Here is a 20156-nt window from a genome sequence, read left to right on the forward strand (position 1 = left end):
TTCAAGGCAGGTCTGAATAACCTTCTTTAGTTCATAGGACTTAATCTACCATTAACCTACAGCAGGAAGTGCTTGCTACTTGCCTGTAATATGCAAGCAAAAACATATAAGAAAGCTTTCTAGACTGCTCTCTATAACAGGTATTGTTGTGCACCATGAAGTGCCTGGAACAGATCTAAGGTAAACAGAAAAGCCCACCGATGCCTTAAGCAAGAAAGCCTTGGAGCAAAAAACCCTAAAATTCCAGGTGGCAGATCACATCAACTCTTGGTCACCTCACTGCAAGCTAAACCAACACCATTTGCCTACCTCTTACACTAATCACAAAAATATCAGCTTTTATACAAGTCATATAAAACTTTCCTTTAGGCTAGAACAATGGACAACAACATTCCATTTCATACAATTCTAGAATTCAGATTTTCCTTCCACATTTGGCTGTGGGAAGGGCTGAATTAAGAAAACCATCAATGACTACTCAAGTGCTGGAACATAAAAAGCTGCTATATAAAACGGGGCGGGGGGGGAAGACAGACCTCATATATACAGAAGCGAAGGCTTTTTGCTCTTACCTCATCACTTTCATCTACTTCAATACCACCATCTTTGTCATCATCCATTTGCTTATGGATCATGCGGAGAGCTTCTAGGCTGAATCGATCTTCCTCAGTAAAGCACGGTGGGCTGAGTGAACTGCAGGGATCTAAAGGGGGGGGGGGGGGGGGGGAGGAGGGCAGAAAAAACCAAAACACAAATATTAGCTACTGTCACTCTATGATATAAAGCTCCCAAGCAAGAGAAAGGGCTTAAATTTCTGTACATGTACATGTACTTCACTACACATAGCCACCAGGTCATAGATGTGAAATTTAGCTGTAAAATAATAACTCTTACCAAAAAAGTGAAGGGAAGCGGGGGAGAGGGAAATCCAGGAAGGAAGCCCAAAGAATAGGCTGGAATAGTTTGACTCTTGGATTTTTTATTCCCCACCCCTGTAACTGCTACCTCCACCTCTTCTTCTGTGTATCATCCACCCTTAGAAATGTATTACTGCAACAGAAATTAAAGTCACTTTGTTTTCCAGTCTCCTTTCTGAAAGCCTGGGCTAAACAGAGAGGAGTGGAGAAAGAGAAAAAGAATTGTCATATCCTACAATCATAGCTTCATAAACAAAGGGATGGTAACCACACTGCAGATCAAATTCAAAGTAGCTAGTACTACTGAATGCAAAATATTCAAGGACAACTGCAAGAGAAGAAAGCACACCACAAAGAAATTTCAACTAATAATAGTACATGATATCTCAGTCCTGTATGCTCTGATCAAAAACAGCAGAGTCACTGTGGAGCAGGATTTCAGGTCAAAACCAGCACGTTTTCATTTGCATTTGTGACTGAAACTCATGATTGCTGCAAATCTGGTAGCTCTGCTTCCACCACATCAGATTGTTATAACTCTGTTCTTCTTTCCCTTCCACAAGGCACATGCCAAACACTCCAAAATTCCACGACGCATGATGATCAACCATCATTAAGACTGGTCTTTCACATACCTTGGCATTAACTTATAGCTAGCTATTTCATTAATTCTGATGTGCCAAACACCATCAAAGAAAAGAAGGTGGAAAAGGATACAGAAATCATTTTTTGAAAGTTCAGCTTTAATAAGATAGTGAACTCCCACTGTAATAGCCACTATAAAAAAATGCACTGACTAGTCCCATAAACTGGTACACTCTACTTTAATCATTTCAATGCAAATACAAATTGAGGCAGCATATAAGTAATTGCTTCTTCTAGTCTATCAAAGGATTAAGCTTTCATGTTACTACAGAATTTATTAAAGGCTTATTTATGTAAGTAATGAAAAGGAAGCAGCACAGAGAAACAGATAGGATCAAGAGTTTGCACAGGAAAATAAATTTATTATTTTACTACTTCCATACCAATGGAGTTGACATGATTCTGCTTTTCTGTCTATTATAAATTTTAGAATAATAAAAAATAATGGATGCTGATAAGACTCAGCTTGCATAAGGCTACAAAGCAGAAGTACAACAGTAGCAACCATGGCATAGCTGGAATCTCAGACACATGTTAACAGGACTGACCCCTACAGCTAGACATGAGTCAATGCATTCTTACTTTATACACCAGTTTTATTTCACAGAAGTTAACAGTTACCTGTTACCTATGCCCATGTATCAATTAAAAAAAAAAACAAACCCCAAAAACAAAACAAAAAACCACAAACACACAAAACAACAACAAACAAAAAAACAAACCCCAAAACAACAAACCAACAAACCTCACTGATACTGTCCCGGAACTGAGAGATGCTGCTTTTAGAACTACTTCATATAAATCAGAAAGACAAATTACTGAATATTAAACTAGGCCAACCACAAACAATTTCCAGCTTTGGAATGCAACTAATATTTCCTGAAAAAAGTGAAACTGAGTAATTTTTTTAAAATAAAAAAAAAAAATCTATTTTATTTGTCCACCTTTTTTCATTAGAAAAGTTTTAATATGCACAATACACAGGCTTTAGATTTTTGCCTTGTAATGAAAAAGTTACTGTCATTGGGTGATTAAAGGACTTATCCCTGTAATACAAAGTGCTTGGTGTAGAAAGGCTTCCCTTGCAATAGTAATGAATCACCTCAAAGTTCTGCTAATAATTAAATTCCAATAGCCATGAACAAAGAATAGGACGCTACTTAAATACAATCGTATATCAGATGAACCATCTTTGTACTGCAAGATTAAATCTATACTATGTTTTAAGTTAGAAGGAAGCATAATTTTCAGAACAGATAAACAGGTCCCTCAAACACATCCAACTTGTTTAATATCTACTTAGTTCTTTTCTTACACAGAAGAAAACACGTCACATAAATAGTGTTCAGTTTGCAAGCACCCACTCAAATGTTTTCCATTTTGTTCAGCTGAAAGCCCAGCTTTTCAAATTAAAAAAGGTTTTCTCAGAGTACATTTTCTCAAAACTGAGGCTCATCAGTTTATTAATCAGAGTACTTATTTATCTTAAACATGCCTTTTTTGGTTATTTAAGCATGAAGGCACTTTTAAGAGCTACAGCTCTTCTTGAGAGAAGTAAACAGGCTGCTTGTGCTTCAAATGTCCCATGCATTGGCTCCAGGATCACTTGATCTCTCTCTTAAAAGATTATAGCGTTCCAATTGCTCCTTTTGGGACTGAGAAACATGGAATAGGACCACATCTCGACTGTAATAAAAATTAACCCACTCTAAACAGAATCTAGGTTTACCTTCAAGCTTATTTTCATATGGTAAAACTAAACACTCCCAGACTGATGTCACTTGTCATCCCCCTCTTCAGAGAACAATCTCAAAACAAAAACAAATTACAAAGCCACAGCCTAAAGAAGTGAAAAGCATTTCACAAGCACACCTATGAAGCCGTACCAAATCCAAAAAACAGCCAACGGAAATTTAATCATCTGCAGCTCTGCAGAAGATTCTAACATGCAGTATTCTGCCTCACTTGTATGGCAGAAACAATTCAAATTAACACTAGATGAAGTATGGTTAGAAACTTCTCAATCATCCAGTTAATTAAGATAAAAGCCAAGAGGAAAAGTCTCAAGATACAGCAAGCACCATAAATGCAGGCCTGAGGCCCCGCAACAAATTATAAGACTAGTTGATTAATTTTCACTTTAAATCCACCCTATTGAAGGTGTTCTGGGATTCCAAATGTTCTACTGTACTTTAAGGACAAACCTAATTGCACGTCTGGACCAATTTCTGTCCTAGTCTGGTGTCTTGCCATGAATACCCTTAGTCCAAAATCATCATTACAGGAAAGAGCACAGAGAGGATACCAACAAGTTCACTCAGGGAGTGAACCTGATATCTTAGAATTTGACTCTTCCTTTAACAAACAGCACAGTAGAATTAGCAAAGCAAACAAGAGAGATACAGTTTAGATTAGGTGGACAAGAGGCATACAAGCACACCATATGCCACTCTAGGCAGGAGTTATTTTACAGCCCAGTTTTTCACGTTGCTCAGAAGTGAGGAAGTTTCAGAACTTCTGGTCATAATAAGGAGGGAACCTGTTACTAAAAAATTAAATGTCGAATTTATGGCTCAACAAACTTGGCAGAGGCTTTTGAACCAAAAGTTCCTCCTGCCTTGAGTAGCTCAGTAACTGCCCCCGAGCTCTGAGGCAAGAGGAGAACTCTGTAGCCTTCACCAGTCTGCACAAAGCCATGGGTTCAGACCAGTCCTACAGGAGACAGTTTGATAATGAACCGAGTACAGAGGTATTCAACCTGGTATCCAGAAAACTTTGTATTTACAGATAAGAGGAAAGTAACACTTAGCACTGTTTTACCCCCACAGACACTTCTCCCCCCCTCCTTCCCCCCCCCCCCCCAACTTTTTCAAGGAGGCTAAGATAAGGCAAGACTACAAGAAAAACCAGCTTGCAATTCTCCCAAACTTGAGAATCATGGCTTTTTCATCCCATTTCCTGAAGGCAATAGGAGTTAAACTTAAAGCGCCACTGTCAACACAAGCCAGTAAGGAAAATTAGTTACAACTATCTCTTCAAGCACTCATGTCAGCAAAGCCCCTGAAATTTATTTTAGGAATACACCATTAGAAATTGTTCCAAAGCAAAAGGGTACATGCACCTCACACAGTCTTTCTATCCTGCACTTACTTTTCCCTAAACTGTTGTGAGTGTAACAGACTTCAGAATGAAAAGGACTGACAGACCAACAAGTAGCTAATAATCCTGCTGTTCTCTTGCACACACATCATTTTGCATATGGACACTGGAGCGTAAGAGTTATGACTGTGCCAAAGCCTGTGGCAAGGGGACCCTAGCCAGGCGTTTGCAGTTCCAATCTGGCCTCCAAAATGCCTGAGCCCTTAAGTCTTTTTGATGCCTCAAAGAGCCTTTTTAAGAATACAGGGACACACAAAACCTTTATGATTTTCAGAGGTACCTGGAAAGAGATAGACACCTCCAGATTCAAAATTTAAATGCCTTTAAATTTCCCCATTAGTTCACTCAGAGCAACTTTGCAGTTGGGATTTATTTAGAGAGACTGGCTACTACACATCATTTTTGTTCTGTGACGATGTTCAGCGTTCACCAGAAGAAAGAGCATTTTTTTTACACTAGCATATGGCAGTCCTATGGAAGCCCCCAGTGTTTCCGTGACTTGTCTTTTTCTAATGAATTCAGGAGTGTACGATGTTCTGCTAGTTTTATGATTCCTCATTCCTAAGAAGCCATCTGGGATAAAGGGAAGCCTCGCAGAAAAGGCAAGCACTATATACACAAGTGTCAGCTTCCTAAGTACAGACTCTCAGCTTAAAATAACTATATTTCAGCAAGCCACGATGACAGAAATAGGATTTCTTTGCATTTTCCAGAGCCAAAGCAGGTGGCCACAATACCCCACCCCCCGCCAAATGCGTCCTCATCTAACTGGGATTTCTGTTTCCTTAACATTTCTTTTGTGCTTTAGTTTTACACTGTACTTTAATACATCACAGTTTCTTCATTAATTCAATGTGATTGCTTTAAAGGCAAAAAAACCCTGTACAAGAATGATTATTAAAGACCCGAGTACAAATCTTGAGTGTCAGGTACAGTAGGGATTATTGAAATCACTGAAAAGCAAGCATTCAAGAATTTCACCAGATGTTCAAAACAGCTACTCATAGTAAAGGCAACAAACATGTTGCTTTTATCTTAAATCCTTACATAAGGTGTCATTAAAATCTTCAAATGCTTGAAAAGACAGCCTCAGAGTGAGCTCCATTTAATCTTTCAATTAAAAGCTCCCAAAGCAAATCACTCCTACTCTTAATAATTAAACTCCTCCATATGGCAAGTAGGCCGAGCAGGATATAACAGTTAACTTGACAATGTCATTTGTGACATTTATTTAAATGATTAGAGTGAAAAATAAAGTTCATCACTGCAGCACATCTTTCCACTAAAAAAACATTTAAAAAAAACCAGACAAAATTTTGACAAAAGGGGCAGAATACACTTATCTTCTAATCACAACACCAATGTTACTTAAATTAGCTTCCTGAAGAGGAAAATGCCATAATACTAATGACAGCAGGCAAAGGGGTGCAATCAGAAAAGAGATTCAGGATATTGTTGTCTCCAAAGAATTTTAAAATGTAAAGTTTCACATTAGGCTTTTCCGCTACTCCATATAAGAAATTCAGGTAACTTCTGAAACTGTGTTTATAAACCCGTGCAAGAACAGCAGATGAGACTCATAGATGAAACTCCTGACTACAAAGTCCGGTATCTGAAGCACTTGTTTCTGAATACATATGTAATGCTTAGTGACTGATAACACTTCAGTTTAAAAACAAAACAAAACAAAAAACCCACAAACCTAACACCTCCCACCCCACCCCCCAAAAAAACAACCCCATACAACTACTTGCAGCTCAGCTCCATGAAGCTGCCATATTTCTTTCAAAATCCACTCAACATCCTTCAGCAAAAAAAGATGACATTTCAAACAACCTCAATATAAATATTACCACTTCAATATGTATATAAGTGATCTTTGCACAAGAGATCCAAACCTGCTTTGTCACTATTGACAAGTGTCCATTTATTCTGCTATTTCAGTATCTTTTAATATATGCAAATCGACAATACTTCCCCCCCCCCCCCCATAGAAACTTGAAACTTGATGAGGCAAGCAAGGCTTTGATTTTTCCTTAAATCACCATTAGCTCATCTCTACTTTCTCCACACCCACAAAAAAGCTGTCTAATTCTAACTTAAATTTCATTTTTTATACATAGGAAGAAAAAAAATAATCAGTGAATCACAGTTCATTATTTAAAGCAGAAATTCAGTCAAATAATACCATTAGCAAAATCAAGTCTTAAGACAGGTTTTGATTAAAGCTTTTCCAATCTTTACTAGATAAAAAGCTTCAAAACAAACTGTAGAACAGCAGACACTTAACTTTCTGATCACCTGTTAAGACATTCAAAACATCATACATGATCTTAGAAAACTATTCAAGAACTTTGTAGCAATAAAAATGTTTACTCAAAGGAAAAGATACAAAAGGAATTCTCTAGAGAATTAAATTTGATGTCAAATCTAATTTTGCATTAATTTAACTACATTAAAGGTAACTATAGCAAATCAGTAATGGTTTTTTTAAAAAGGAAATTGCAAAAAGGGCTTTGAATACGTTAATCGTGTCAAGGATTATTCTGACAAGCCAAAATATCAGTATAAACACTTCATTTAGACTGTTAGGAAATTAATTATTAAATTATAACACTGCTCTGTCTGACTAAACAAAAATCAAGAAGACAGATTTATGGCTTTTCCATCTTTCCCACACCCTCCCTGAGCAATGACACAGTTTGAAGGGAAGAGGAAGTTGGACAATTACTGTATACAATGGTTAATGCAGACTGATTTAGAAGAGGAACTCCTGCCAACCCTAACAGAGCAAGATGAGAGGAAACTGGGAGAAGCATTTTACAAAAGCCATCGAAAATTCTCCATTTTTATCTCCTTCCAACCTTACTTGTACTTTAACAATACTTACTGTACAAACTTACAAACACATATGATTGTTCAGTTAAAAAAAAGATGCCAGATGTCCGATACCTACTCTCAGCAATAGGAAAGTCTGTCCCACTTTACTTATTAGTACAACACCACCAAAAAAAAAAGATATATTTAATGCAGTTTGAATCTAAGTTTTCATCTATGTATCTTGATTTGGTAGTAAGACTATTTAACGCACCTTTAAGAACATATGATTTAGTCTTTGCACATTACAGTAATTATTAACATCCAAAATTAGAATAGCTCCCAGAAAAAACAAACTTACATAGGTTCAAGGATGACCGAAATTCCTAACTTCACCTGGAATAAAAACACACCCTTAACTCAGACAAAATTAACAAGACAGTCGGCATTTTTACCTTATATCCCATACATGTTTAGAAGTTAGAGCTGTCAAAGAAACAGGACTGTGAACTTACTATTTGAGTTCATTTGTCAACAAAATTTTAATTAAGCTGATGAAATAAACTACCAATGTGTATTCATATATATCCAGTGACTATTAATGCATAACATACATCTAAGCACATACAACACCACACATCTAAGCTTTTTATATATTTTAGGTCTGACTAGTTCTCTACTGCTGTTTAACAATTTTCTCCCTTTCCTAAGAGCAGGAAGCTAGAAAAGTTGCAGTGTCTCCCTGATCATACACTTTAATCTGCCCAAGAATTTGTCAGCTCTTAAGGAAGAACAGTACCATAGCATTTAAGCCACTTTAATTTGGTCAGGAAATCAGAAAAGCAATTTACATGTGACTTTTCAAATGTCTGACAACATGTCCATGTGATTTCTGAAGCAAACTTCCTAGTAACTGTTTTAAGTAAAACCTCATTTTCTTGCTTAGATTTCCATCCTTGTTAACACCTCTGCTGCACATTAATACGGATGCCTGATCTTTAGCCTCCTGGTGAAAGAAAATGTATAGGCAATATACAGTGTACCAATTTCTATTGAGATATGGCTCAAGAGCTAAGCAGAACATGAGCCACTAAACTCCTGGAAGACAGTGATCTGCAGAATACAACCACCATGATAGTATAGCTAGTAATATAAAATTTTACAAACTTTTTCATGCTAAAAAGGTAGTTCACAACTTCTGAGAATGAAAAAGGGGAGGGGAGGGTAAGGATTTTACTACCTTATATAATTTTTTAGAAGTTTAGTAAAAGGCATAAAAAGTTTTACAGATGTGGTCTTAAGATTTTAAAAAAGCATCTTTTAAGACCTAAATCTTTACACTTACAAATAAACTGAAACATGCTAAAATTATAAATTAGAGGAGTGTGTTAAAGTAATATTTTCATATAAAACTATGTATCTTTAAACTTATACTTTTAATCACACCAATTTTTCCTCTGATATATTTGTTTTCACATGTGATTCATAATCATATCCTATATCCATGAATCAGGCATGTAAGCATGACATTGCTGACATTACTGAATTACTTCAGTCTTCTACACCATCTGATCTAGTACGTATATTATTAACTGTTCTAACCTAGGAATCAAATTTAATCCTCTGTGAGCACCATCTGTAGCATCATCAGTTCCCTCAGAGTTCCTGTAACAACATGTTGTCAGGATGTATTTATACTTTAAGAGAACACATCAGAATTATACAACCGAAAGCTAAATTAAAAAAGATGTAACATTGTACTTACAATAAAGAAGCTTAACATCACAGCACTTTTTTTTAAGATACAATCTGTTAAGATTCTAGCATTTGAGTATTAAATTTGTCAGCCTATATGTTTATACTTTCAGAAATACAAAGGCACTGAGTGCATAGATTTTATTTAAACAATAACACCATAATGAAACACTTCCTTTAGCACCATTCAACCTGTCAGTAATTTTAAGGATGTATAAATATCAGTTTCTTTAAATAGCCCTATTAGCTTATGTGAGGATTCAGTAGTGCAGATTGCTGGCTAGTTAAGGACTATCCTACTTCCAGAAGCTTACATGAACTGCTCTGCAGTTAGCACTCACATCCAACTCCAGATTGCACAACTGGCAGTTTTGCTCCTACTAACACGTTGCTAAATATTTTTCTCATGATGAATTTCACCAAGTGATAAACTGGGCTGATAAATCTACTGACAGTGTCCCAGTTCACCTTGGCTTATTTGATGCAAATAAGATCTAGAGAGCCCTTTTTTAAAAAAAATGTTTTCAGAATGTAAAAAAATGAGATAGTCACACATCTTTGGAAATAACATATCATTATGCTATTGCTCAAACTTAACAGAGATAGTGATATTTACAATAAACAGAATGTTAGAATAAACCATAGTTGCACATATCTTAGATACATCTTGGTTGATACCGTTTTGATAAATGTATTTCTGTGTCCATAAAAATAGTAGCAAATGGTGTAATTTTCCAATATGTATTCCTTAGTTGTTAAAGTGGTCAAAACAGAACCCAGTTCTTACAATGAGCACACACTGAACACTCACACTCTGTGCATAAAGTCATGCACTGGCATCACGCAGAATAGAAAAAGAAGAAACAGTTCAATTAGACAAGAACTCCAAAACTTCAAATGTCATGTAATTAATGTTAGAGAAAATTAGCTCAGATTGATTCTGTTTAAAAAAAAAATCATAGTACAAACGCGTGGCTCTTCCCATCAAAAGGAGTTAAATACAGTTTGCATACAAGTTTAAAGTAGTAGTATTCCACCTCTAGACAAATCTCAAAAAATCACATACAAAAAAAAACCCCAAACAGTAAGGTTCCTGAATACTCTACATTTGCCTCAACAACACACATTGCCAACTACTACTTGTACAGCTTCAAATACCGTCAGTTGCTCCTCAACAGCATGACCATATTCAGGATGCAAGGAAGAGCCAAGGCAAAAGTTTCACATATACTCTAAAGCAGAATAAGCCAAAGACTAATGCTAAAAGGATTCCTAATTGTTTGTGCCCCCACCATTTGTTCCTGTCCCTGTATTATCCCCTTCCTTGTACAACATAAGCACATTTGTGCAATCATGCTGCAGGAAGGATCAGGAAACTGATTCTGCCTGAATTGGTTCTCTATACGCCTGCACAAATACTTGTGACAGCGAAGGGGCAAGTTCAGTTACAACTGAATCTAGCCGGCAACACAGTAGGCAAGCAATAAACTGAAAAATGGAATTAATGCAGTGGAACAACAGCTACATTACTAGAGCAGAACACTCCAGCTCCATTTTTTAGATCTTTGCTTTCTCTACTAAGAGGCATAGGACAAGGCCGTGTCCTAGACAACTTGTTGCAATTAACAACTATCAAGTGGAAAAATTACATACATCTTTACCTGCAACAAGTTGACATCACGGCTGGACTTCAAATACAACATTGGACTCTCTACTTGAGGCAGTCTGCATTTTTCCAAGTATTTTTGTAGCCTATAAAACCTAAAACAGACTTTTGTAACACTATAGCAGGAGTTGGAGTAATAGCAAACACAAATAAAACACTCCACGAGATTTGACAAAACAGTTTCAAACACCACTGCCGGCAAGCTCAGAATTTGTCCTTTCTCCAAGGTTCTCCCCACAAGCCTAGAGAAGTCACAAGCTCTAGACAGAGCCCACTTTGGCTGCAGTCAGCCCACACCATAAACGGTAGGTCTTCAGAGACACCTCATCTCTACAAACTTACACCAGCAAGCTCAAGGTGTCTGCTAAGTGCCTGTCTGTCCCAAATACTGCTATAATTTATGTAGTCCCTTCATTCAAGCCCCAGTTTTTTGACTAGTTTCCAAAACCTACGAGCCAGAACATGCATTAAGAATTCAATAGACAGGACTATAAAAAAGCAACATAATACGATCTGTCCCAAAGCTGACAAACTATGACACCTGGCTACATAAAACCAAGTGAGTTTGTGTTTGGGGGTTTTTGTTTTGTTTAGGTTTGGGGTTTTTTTTTAATTTTTATTATTGGCAGCACAAGACAGTTTAAACAGCCAGGAAGATACTTATGGAAAGAACAAAGGAAAGAACAAGAAAGTATAAAGATCTTCTAAAATTTAACACTGCGATAATTCAGGTTCCAAGCAACTGCCAAAGGATATTGGTATGAGATATCTTTAAAGGTAACGAATAACATTAAGAGATCTATAATCTACTCTTAAGTCCTCGCTTAAGTCCCAATGTATGTTCCTAACATACACTGGGAAAAAATCTAGATGAAATGAAGGCCAGTAAGCTTTTTCCAGATAATGACTACTCTTACTTAGGAGAGTCATTACAGGTACTTTATGATATATATACATATGGTTTATTTAAACATAAAATTTCAGCATATATTTTAGTCTTACATGAGACTTTAAACACTAATATTGATTTGTATCTACCAGATCTGAAAAGGCTAAAGCATGAAAAATAATATCCTAGGTATTTTTTTAAAATCTGCTGGACACATACTGCAAATAGAACTTGGTATCTCATGCACAGAATTACCGATGCTTCTGCTGCTATTTGCTCCCTGCAACAGACAGAAGTAGGAAAACAGGCACAGGGCCAAAATCCAACAGACATAAGTGTTTCGGCTACATTATCTTTTCTTAATATATCAAATATCAACACATACAGGTAGTCAATCATTTTCAATATCAAAAAGGAAGCAACTTCCAAAAGTTAAAAAAGCCACCTGCCTGTCATTAAGCATAAAAAAAAGTAAACCAGAACCATGAAAGATTAGTTCTACTTCAATATATTCAATTAGATCCCATTTTCAAAACCCCCAGGAAGTTAACTTCACATGAGACCTTCTGTTTCCCACAGAAACAGAAATACGTTACAAATAGAACATACAGAAAAAAAACCACTTTTACTAAATTAGGATTACTTTCAAATATGTTGGGGTTTCTGTCTTGTTTTGTTAGGCATCCTGTTGCTGGTTTTTGGCCTCCATGGACAATAAAACACATCTGAAGTTCTTCATTCACATCTCAAAGAGAAGCATGTTTTGTAGAAACTATTCTACTTTGTAATTTCACTTTGGTTTAATCAAATGCAAGGAACATACATTATACAGGCTTTATCTCCAAGGTCTATTCTCATACCCTAAATGCAATATCTGACAAAGCTAACATCCAAAACCCAACTATTCCATGTCAGTCACATCTATCAACCAGCATAAATGTTTTAATCTTTTCTATATTAACACAGTGATTTGTAGGTTATAAATCTTTGATTTAAACCTGGTTTTGTCTGTAAACATATTAAAGCAATTTTTATTCCAAGTCATCTGCTGGGGGCAGGGGGACAATGTTTTCCTGCTCTACATTTCTGAGGAATACTGAGCACAATCAACATACAGTTAGTAGCAGAAAATAGGTTAAATAGTTACGCCTTCCTCGCCATAACACAGAGCTAGATTCTCTACTTACTCTATTAAAACACAAAGAAAACTCCTTTCATTAAGTTTCACTTCTTTAGTAATATTTAACTTACATATGTTAATTTAACACATGGAACTTCCCAGTTAACATGAAAACAGGTAAACATAAAAACAATCTTCTGACATTTAAAACTTTTGCTGAAGTTCTCTTCAGGCAAGTGAAGTTTTACTACCAATGACAAACCAAAGCCAGGTGCCACTGCCTCTAAAATCATAAAAAACCCCAAGTATTTTTAAACTTGCTCAGTTAACATTATCCAAAAACTAATCAAAAGTTTTCAAACTAGGAGGATATGCTCAGAAAAATTCCACTACTATTCAGAAATTCTCTCTGGAAACAACATGAACCAGAAGTCTTAGACACATGCTTGAGACAGATCAAAGAATGGCGATATTTATATATGTGACAAAGATAGGGCTACTACAAGAAAAGAACTGAACCCAACTTTGAAAACCATGGTTTTAATATGTTACTTCAAAGTGGTAGCATCACAAATTGAAAGCTTAGTACGCTCACCATATTGTAAGCGGACAGCTATCTTGCAGAATTATTTTCTCACTTCCTTTACCTGTGGTAACATTACAGTCTACTCCAGACAGACTGTGCTACTGACCCACTACCCTACCAGCTTAGCAATTATCAATTAAGTTTTGAATTTTTCCTTCCTTTATTTTCTTTAAAATTTGGGTTTGGTATCTAAAATCTTAAGATTTATTTAAAGGAGGAAGTGTCAAGGCATTAAAGAAAAAGGTCTTCCATCTAGGCATATCAGAAATTTAGTTTGAAAACTTTCTTTTAAACAAGTTTACAAATTTACTTCTCTATGAGCTACTAATTCCTTATCTCATGCAAGATAATACTCTCAAGAAACAGTCTGAAGCTGTTAAATGTTTTAAGTGAAAACTCTCCATCTTTTTCTCACTGGAGTAATAAGTTATTCTATTTTCCACCCACATGTCTTCTTAAACTCAGTTGAATGAAAGAACCTTTCTATATGTGATTGCACCTGGTTTCTCTCCACAGCCTACTGGTTATTATTCATATGTGATGGTCTAACACACAAATAACCTCCAGGCAGAAAAATTCCTTCAAAAATATAAATTTTGAAGCACTGAGACTGAAGCAAAACATTAAATATCTTCTATACAGAAACAGACTATAGTTTTGCAACAAGCTGACAGATAATCTACAACATTCAATTAACTTTTTCTCTTTTTTCTTTTTTCTTTTTTTTTTTTTTAAGTAAAATGTTGCATTTTTTGACCATATGTATACACATGAACACAGACATACTTGCAGCATGCAACCCTGTTTGTTTTGGAGGCTCATTTTGAATCCATTAATACTACATGTTCTCACGACTTTTGCTTTCTAAATCTTGTGCCCAATGAACTTGTTCAATTTTATTAAGATTAAAAGAAAACAAAAGTTTCAATCCTACATAATTTCAAGGAGTCACAGATTTTCAGAAAGCTGGGCTTGTTTAGTCTTGAGAAGAGGAGGCTAAGGTGATCTAATAGTAGCCTGCAACTAACTACTTGACAGTAGATGGCAAACCCTCCTCAGTAGGGGCAGACCATATAACACGGGGAAACAGTCAAATCATGCACAGCGAGGGTCAGGTTAGACATCAGGAAACCCTTTTTTGCTAGGAGGGCATTGCAGCACTATGGCAACCTACTCGGAGGGTGCATAGTCTCCACTCTTAGAGGTTTTCGGAAGTTAGAAAGCGCTATAGATGACATGTTCTTGTGATGGTGACATTCTTGCTTAGAGCACTGAGTTTGACGTGCAGTGGTCCCTTTCAATCACATCTCTATCATCTCTGTTGAAAGGCAGATTCTAGAATAACAACTGCCCCCAAAACTGAAGGCTCCAATTCACAAATACAAATAAAAATGTAATGCTAGCAGTCATTCTTACTTATGAAATGTTAATTGTACACTCACCATACATTCCTAGGAAGCATGCTGTTGTGAAGAAGTTGCTGACCCACCACATTTACAACCCAAAGTATTAAGTAAATATCTAGTGAAAACAAACAGAAGAACGAACAAGGCAAGCCTGAAGAAACCTTTGGAAAATCCTGATCAAATCTCAAATTGCATCTTACAGCACTGACATTTGTGCACAGGTTTTATTGCCTTTAAACGTGCATATGTACTTCTCATGTCCATAGTAAAGAATGTTTGTATTCATGAATACAAATGAACTACTTAGGAATGCCTTTGCAAAACCTGTGTGTTTTTACCATCACATCAATTCAAAGCAATACATTGTATATAATGAAGAGATGCGAGTTTCAGCAGAACTTAAGGCATTCTGAAAAAAAATATACAGAACAGGGTGTCAAGAACTGGTATGCCTGTAGAAGGCCAGGGCCTGAAAATCGAGTGATAACCATTCAGAAGATAGAATTCATTATAATTAGAATAGGTATGTTCATTCAAGCATGAGGGTTTTTTTAAAACTACACTATACATTGTATAACATTGCTTTGCATCTTGTATTTCTCATGGAACTACTTTTTATATTAGGAGACATTTTGTATGCACAAGCTTATGAAGGCAAATATGCTAAAATTCTACTATGCGTGGCCATGTCTAGCCCCAAGTAAACGACAACCTGCACTTTTAAGTGAGACATCTATTGCAAAAGCCTACACCTTTGTGCTGTAGCTAAAGCAAAGAAACTTTCTGACACTGTTAGTTTTCTAAAGATCCAGTAAGTTGCAGTGTTGTGTTGGTAAGAAGCCTCACCTTTCTTTTCAGCAATACAAAAATTGAGACATTTAATATTCTCTGGGCACAAATACCTAAAAAAGGTTTAATCACTTTATTGACATTTACACAAGTTTAAAGCTAAAGATTGAGAAGGGTTAACAATTTTTATATGCAAAAGGAGAAAGGAAGAAGAGAAAAGATAGGGTTGTTTCAAAATCCTTTCACTGTTTTTACAAGCAGAAAAAGTAATTTATGAAAAAGTGTTACATAAGTTACTGCACTACAACTGCAATCTTGATCAAAAATAAGATTCAAGATGCTGTTGGCTAAGTTTCAGTCAGCAGCAGGGGGAAGGGAAAAAGAAGGATGTGGAAATGGTAGAAAAGAAGATAATCATAGAACAGTTTGGGTTGGAAGGGGCCTTTAAAAGACCATCCGGTTCCAAGCCCCCTTCCATGGGCAGGGACACCTTCCACCAGACCAGGTTGCTCAAAGCCCCATCCAGCCTGGCCTTGAACGCTTCCAGGGATGGGGCATCCACAGCCTCTCTGGGCGACCTGTTCCAGTGCCTCACCACCCTCCCAGTGAAGAACTTCTTCCTTACATCTAATCTAAATCTACCCTCTTTCAGTTTAAAGCCATTACCCCTTGTCCTATCACTACATGCCCTTGTAGAAAGTCCCTCTCCAGCTTTCTTATAGACTCCCTTTAGGTACTGGAAGGCTGCTATAACGTCTCCCGGGAGATAAGATAGTAAATCGTCAATTTTATTGATCTACTTAGAGCAGTGTAACAAAAGCACCTTACAAAAAACATGCAATATATTGACAAAAAAATAAGAATTTTTAACCTGAGACTTCACCCATATTTTGATTGGAAAGCTACAGAAATGATTGCATATATGAAATGCACTAAAACTGAGAAGGAAGCAAAAACAGATAAATTGAAGTGAAATTAAGGACATCTGCAGAATTAATACAACCAACACCCTGAAAATATACCCAAATCCATTCCAATAGAGTTCAGTTCATAAACTGAAAGGAGTTCTATCTCAACAGGAAAAATTCTGAGCTCGGAGCTCTTTTGTGTCTAACTACCTGCAGCAGCAACTTACAGAAGGTGCAAACCCTGAACCAAGCTCAGGATTTAAACAGAACACTCTTAACAAGAATTCATTACAGCCTATTCTAGAACAGAATCAGCTGTTCCATGTAACTGTACACTGAACTCGAGCATTATTTATTGAAAGGTGGGCTTTAATGCAATTAACTAAAACCCTTTCTCTAACACTTGCCAGGAATAGCTTACCTAGTAAGCAGAGTAAAGCTATTAGCATTTTTAAGTAACAGTATTTGATCAGTCTCAAGCAGCAAACTAAAAATCAGTGTACCAAACATTATTTCAGTTTACTAAATTTACTGGTCTAAACAATTGGAAGTCTCACCAGGCTTTTTTTTTTCTTTAATCTACAAGTTTTAAGAATATGGAAGTCAGCAGGTAATGTAAATTACTGGCAGTAAAATTTAATCTCTGCACTGTATAAAAGATTCTTTGTTCTTTTTTTTTTTTTAAAGGGGTAATTATTTCAACACAAGTTTTAATAAACAAACTTAAACACTGGAGTTCTTTAAATTCCCTTGTTTCATATGAGATCACATGAGCTATTGATTTACTGATCCCTTACAAAGGATTATGTCTTGTAGCAAAACCCGATTAATAGAATTCTTTTAGCTTGGTAATTCAAGTAAATATTGCACCACTATTTTAAAGCCATAGGCAAGATTGCAAGACTACTAGACGGAGGCAAAAATTAAGTATCTAGTATTTCAAATAGAGAATGCCAAAAACTTACAGAAATTGTAAAACAAACAAACAAAAAAACCCAACCCAACTTCAGTAACAGGAAAGTTGAGAGCCAAGCACAATCTTTCAAATGACAACAGAATTCTGCAAATACCTGCAGAGAGGATTGGGGGAAAAAAATAAATTAAAAAAATCTACATTACTAAAAACATAACCCTATGTTGCTACCAAAGCCCTGCCTTGAAAAGAATAATTTCTTTCACCATCATTTAAGTGTGCCTTTCCATGAGAGATTAAATGAACAGAAGAATTTCCACATATGCAGACCAGTGAAGCAACAAATTAAATACTCAGCTGCAGAACATGCATTTTCACATACTTTTACTCTAAAAGCAAGTGTTCCGTTTATTCTAAAGACAAGTAACAAGTAATTTCTGCCCACTCTCTGTAATATGCAACATCATATATACACACCTTTTTCTTTTTTTTTTAAACCTCCTTAAGTGAACACAAGCAGACCCTTTTCTTGCTGGAATGGGCTTTCTAACCCCAGGCCAATTTGGAACAACTCCAAAAAAGAGACAGCAAGAGGGTGAGGGCTGTCATAAAAGGAGATAATCTCGTATATATGCTTAAACACCCACTTGCACTTTTCAAATTAGATCAGCATTTGCCAGAATTGTATAATTCTATATATGTACAAAAAACAGTACACTCATGAGGGCAAATAAGCGTGTACGTAACTGCTAAATAAAAGATATCCAAAGTACCAAAAAGCACGCTGCTAGATAAATTAAAATGAAGACAAGCAGGATTTTAGCTCCAGTTTTCAAAGGGACATCTTGATATAAATGACCTCTAAAGACATACCTTTTCTCCCAGTATTTTTATTTTTAATCCTGTAGGTATTGCTACATAATAAACTACATTAATATATACCAAGTTCATATACCAATAACCAAGCACAGGCCCATTGACCTACTTAAGAAAAACACCTGCAATAGCCCAGTCAAACCTGCAAGGGAGGAAGAATTTGAGAATGGTTTTCAACCTTGTTTAAATAAAGCCTGATGGCAATTTAAAAACAATAAACCTGGGCAACAGTTTCATGTTACGTTTTTCTTCAAAATAACGCCAGAGTCCAGAATTTGTTCAGTCACTCCTAGCATCTTGATCCAAACCTTACAGTGCCACCCCAGCTCTGCCTGCACACTGTACACTAGTTTGATTAATCACTTTCTGCCATCTAGAGAATCATCCACCCACACGAAGATAGAAGCCACACCTCAGAGGTTTCAAACAGACACAAGGAAATCGGGCCAAACATTCAGCCATGTCTATTGCATCGTGCCTTTCTGTCACCCCTGAGCTTGCAGACTGACTCAAAAACCTACCTTCTCATTAGCATCCTCCCTTCTCTGATCAAAGCTCCACTGCCCAGCCACCCCAGGGTCCCTTGCCTGCGCATGAGACAGAAGAACAAAGTGCAGCACAAGCCCAGCTGCAGCCTCTGTGGTACATCATTAACAAATCAGGAAGACAACAGAAAACTGATTTCATAAATCAGTCTTGAAATTTTCTGTATGGGTGCAAATAATTTAACTCAGCTTGCACACGCCTCAGGCAGGACTTGAAAAGCGGACATAATCACTTTTAGCACATCACTGAGCAGTCTATGGCTAGAACCACCAGCCTGTGGTTTTGCATGCTCAATTCACAGCCAGGAAAACAGCATGATTTGAAGAAGCTATAGAAATATTTAGTACTCCAAACACTGAACTTGTTATCTAGCACAAAAACGTGTTTACGAGATACTACATATACTGCTAGACAGCTGTGGCTACTAACAAGTATTATAATGTAAATCAGGGTGACAGGAGAAGCACACAATGCTTATTCCTACTATACACAAGCTTAATATTTAAAAATTAGTAGAAAACCAACTATAACTCGTTACTTTCTGCTTTCAATGCTGCCAGTTCCTACAATAAATTAGGTTGCTGCTTTTCTCATTTGTGTCACTTCTCCCTCCACCTCATCACACACTCATAGGTAGGTGTTCCCTACTTTGCTCGTATTGTTCTTCCATTTAGAGGTTTTCTCTCAATGTCCTCCATGTTTCATTTCCAGGCACAAGGTTTTCATTCCAGTTTCTCATCAATCTCCTTATCTGTGAAAGGAGCGTTATCAAACTACCGTCAGATAGTTTTGGTGTTCTGATATCAAATTCATCATCTTACTGAAGCTTCCTAACCTTTTTTTAAACCATAAATATCATTTGTCATGTGTAGCCACCTATCAGTTCTCTTACTTGATTACAAAGACCACTACTTCCCTCTTTCTTCTCAAAAATCACTTCTTCACTTTCCAAAACTACCTTTTTTTTTTTTTGTAAAAACAATGTCAACAATTTATTTCTCTTTATCCTTCCCACTGCCAGCAATGTTACAGTGGTTCATTCTGGTTAGTTACTCATTTTTTCAGCAATAGAATCGCAGATATGCATAACTAGACACTATTGATAAGTTAGTGGTTTTTCCACTGAATCAGCCAAAGTAATTTTTGCACACATACACACTCCTC

General features: G+C 36.5%; 1 protein-coding gene across 3 annotated transcripts in view; it reads right to left on the reverse strand.

The window, feature by feature from the left end:
• STIM2 (stromal interaction molecule 2) overlaps positions 1 to 20156 on the reverse strand; it is a 77103-nt gene that overhangs the window by 35417 nt on the left and 21530 nt on the right. For 2 of the 3 annotated variants that reach the window (XM_049795296.1, XM_049795306.1), the window contains exon 2: positions 573 to 703. The exons of the other annotated variant lie outside the window; for it this stretch is intronic. In XM_049795296.1, the coding sequence (XP_049651253.1) occupies positions 573 to 703 (131 nt within the window). The remainder of the gene's footprint in view (positions 1 to 572; positions 704 to 20156) is intronic. 3 annotated transcript variants of the gene reach the window in all.

Source organism: Accipiter gentilis, chromosome 3 (genome assembly GCF_929443795.1).
Source record: "Accipiter gentilis chromosome 3, bAccGen1.1, whole genome shotgun sequence".
Taxonomy (NCBI): domain Eukaryota; kingdom Metazoa; phylum Chordata; class Aves; order Accipitriformes; family Accipitridae; genus Astur; species Astur gentilis.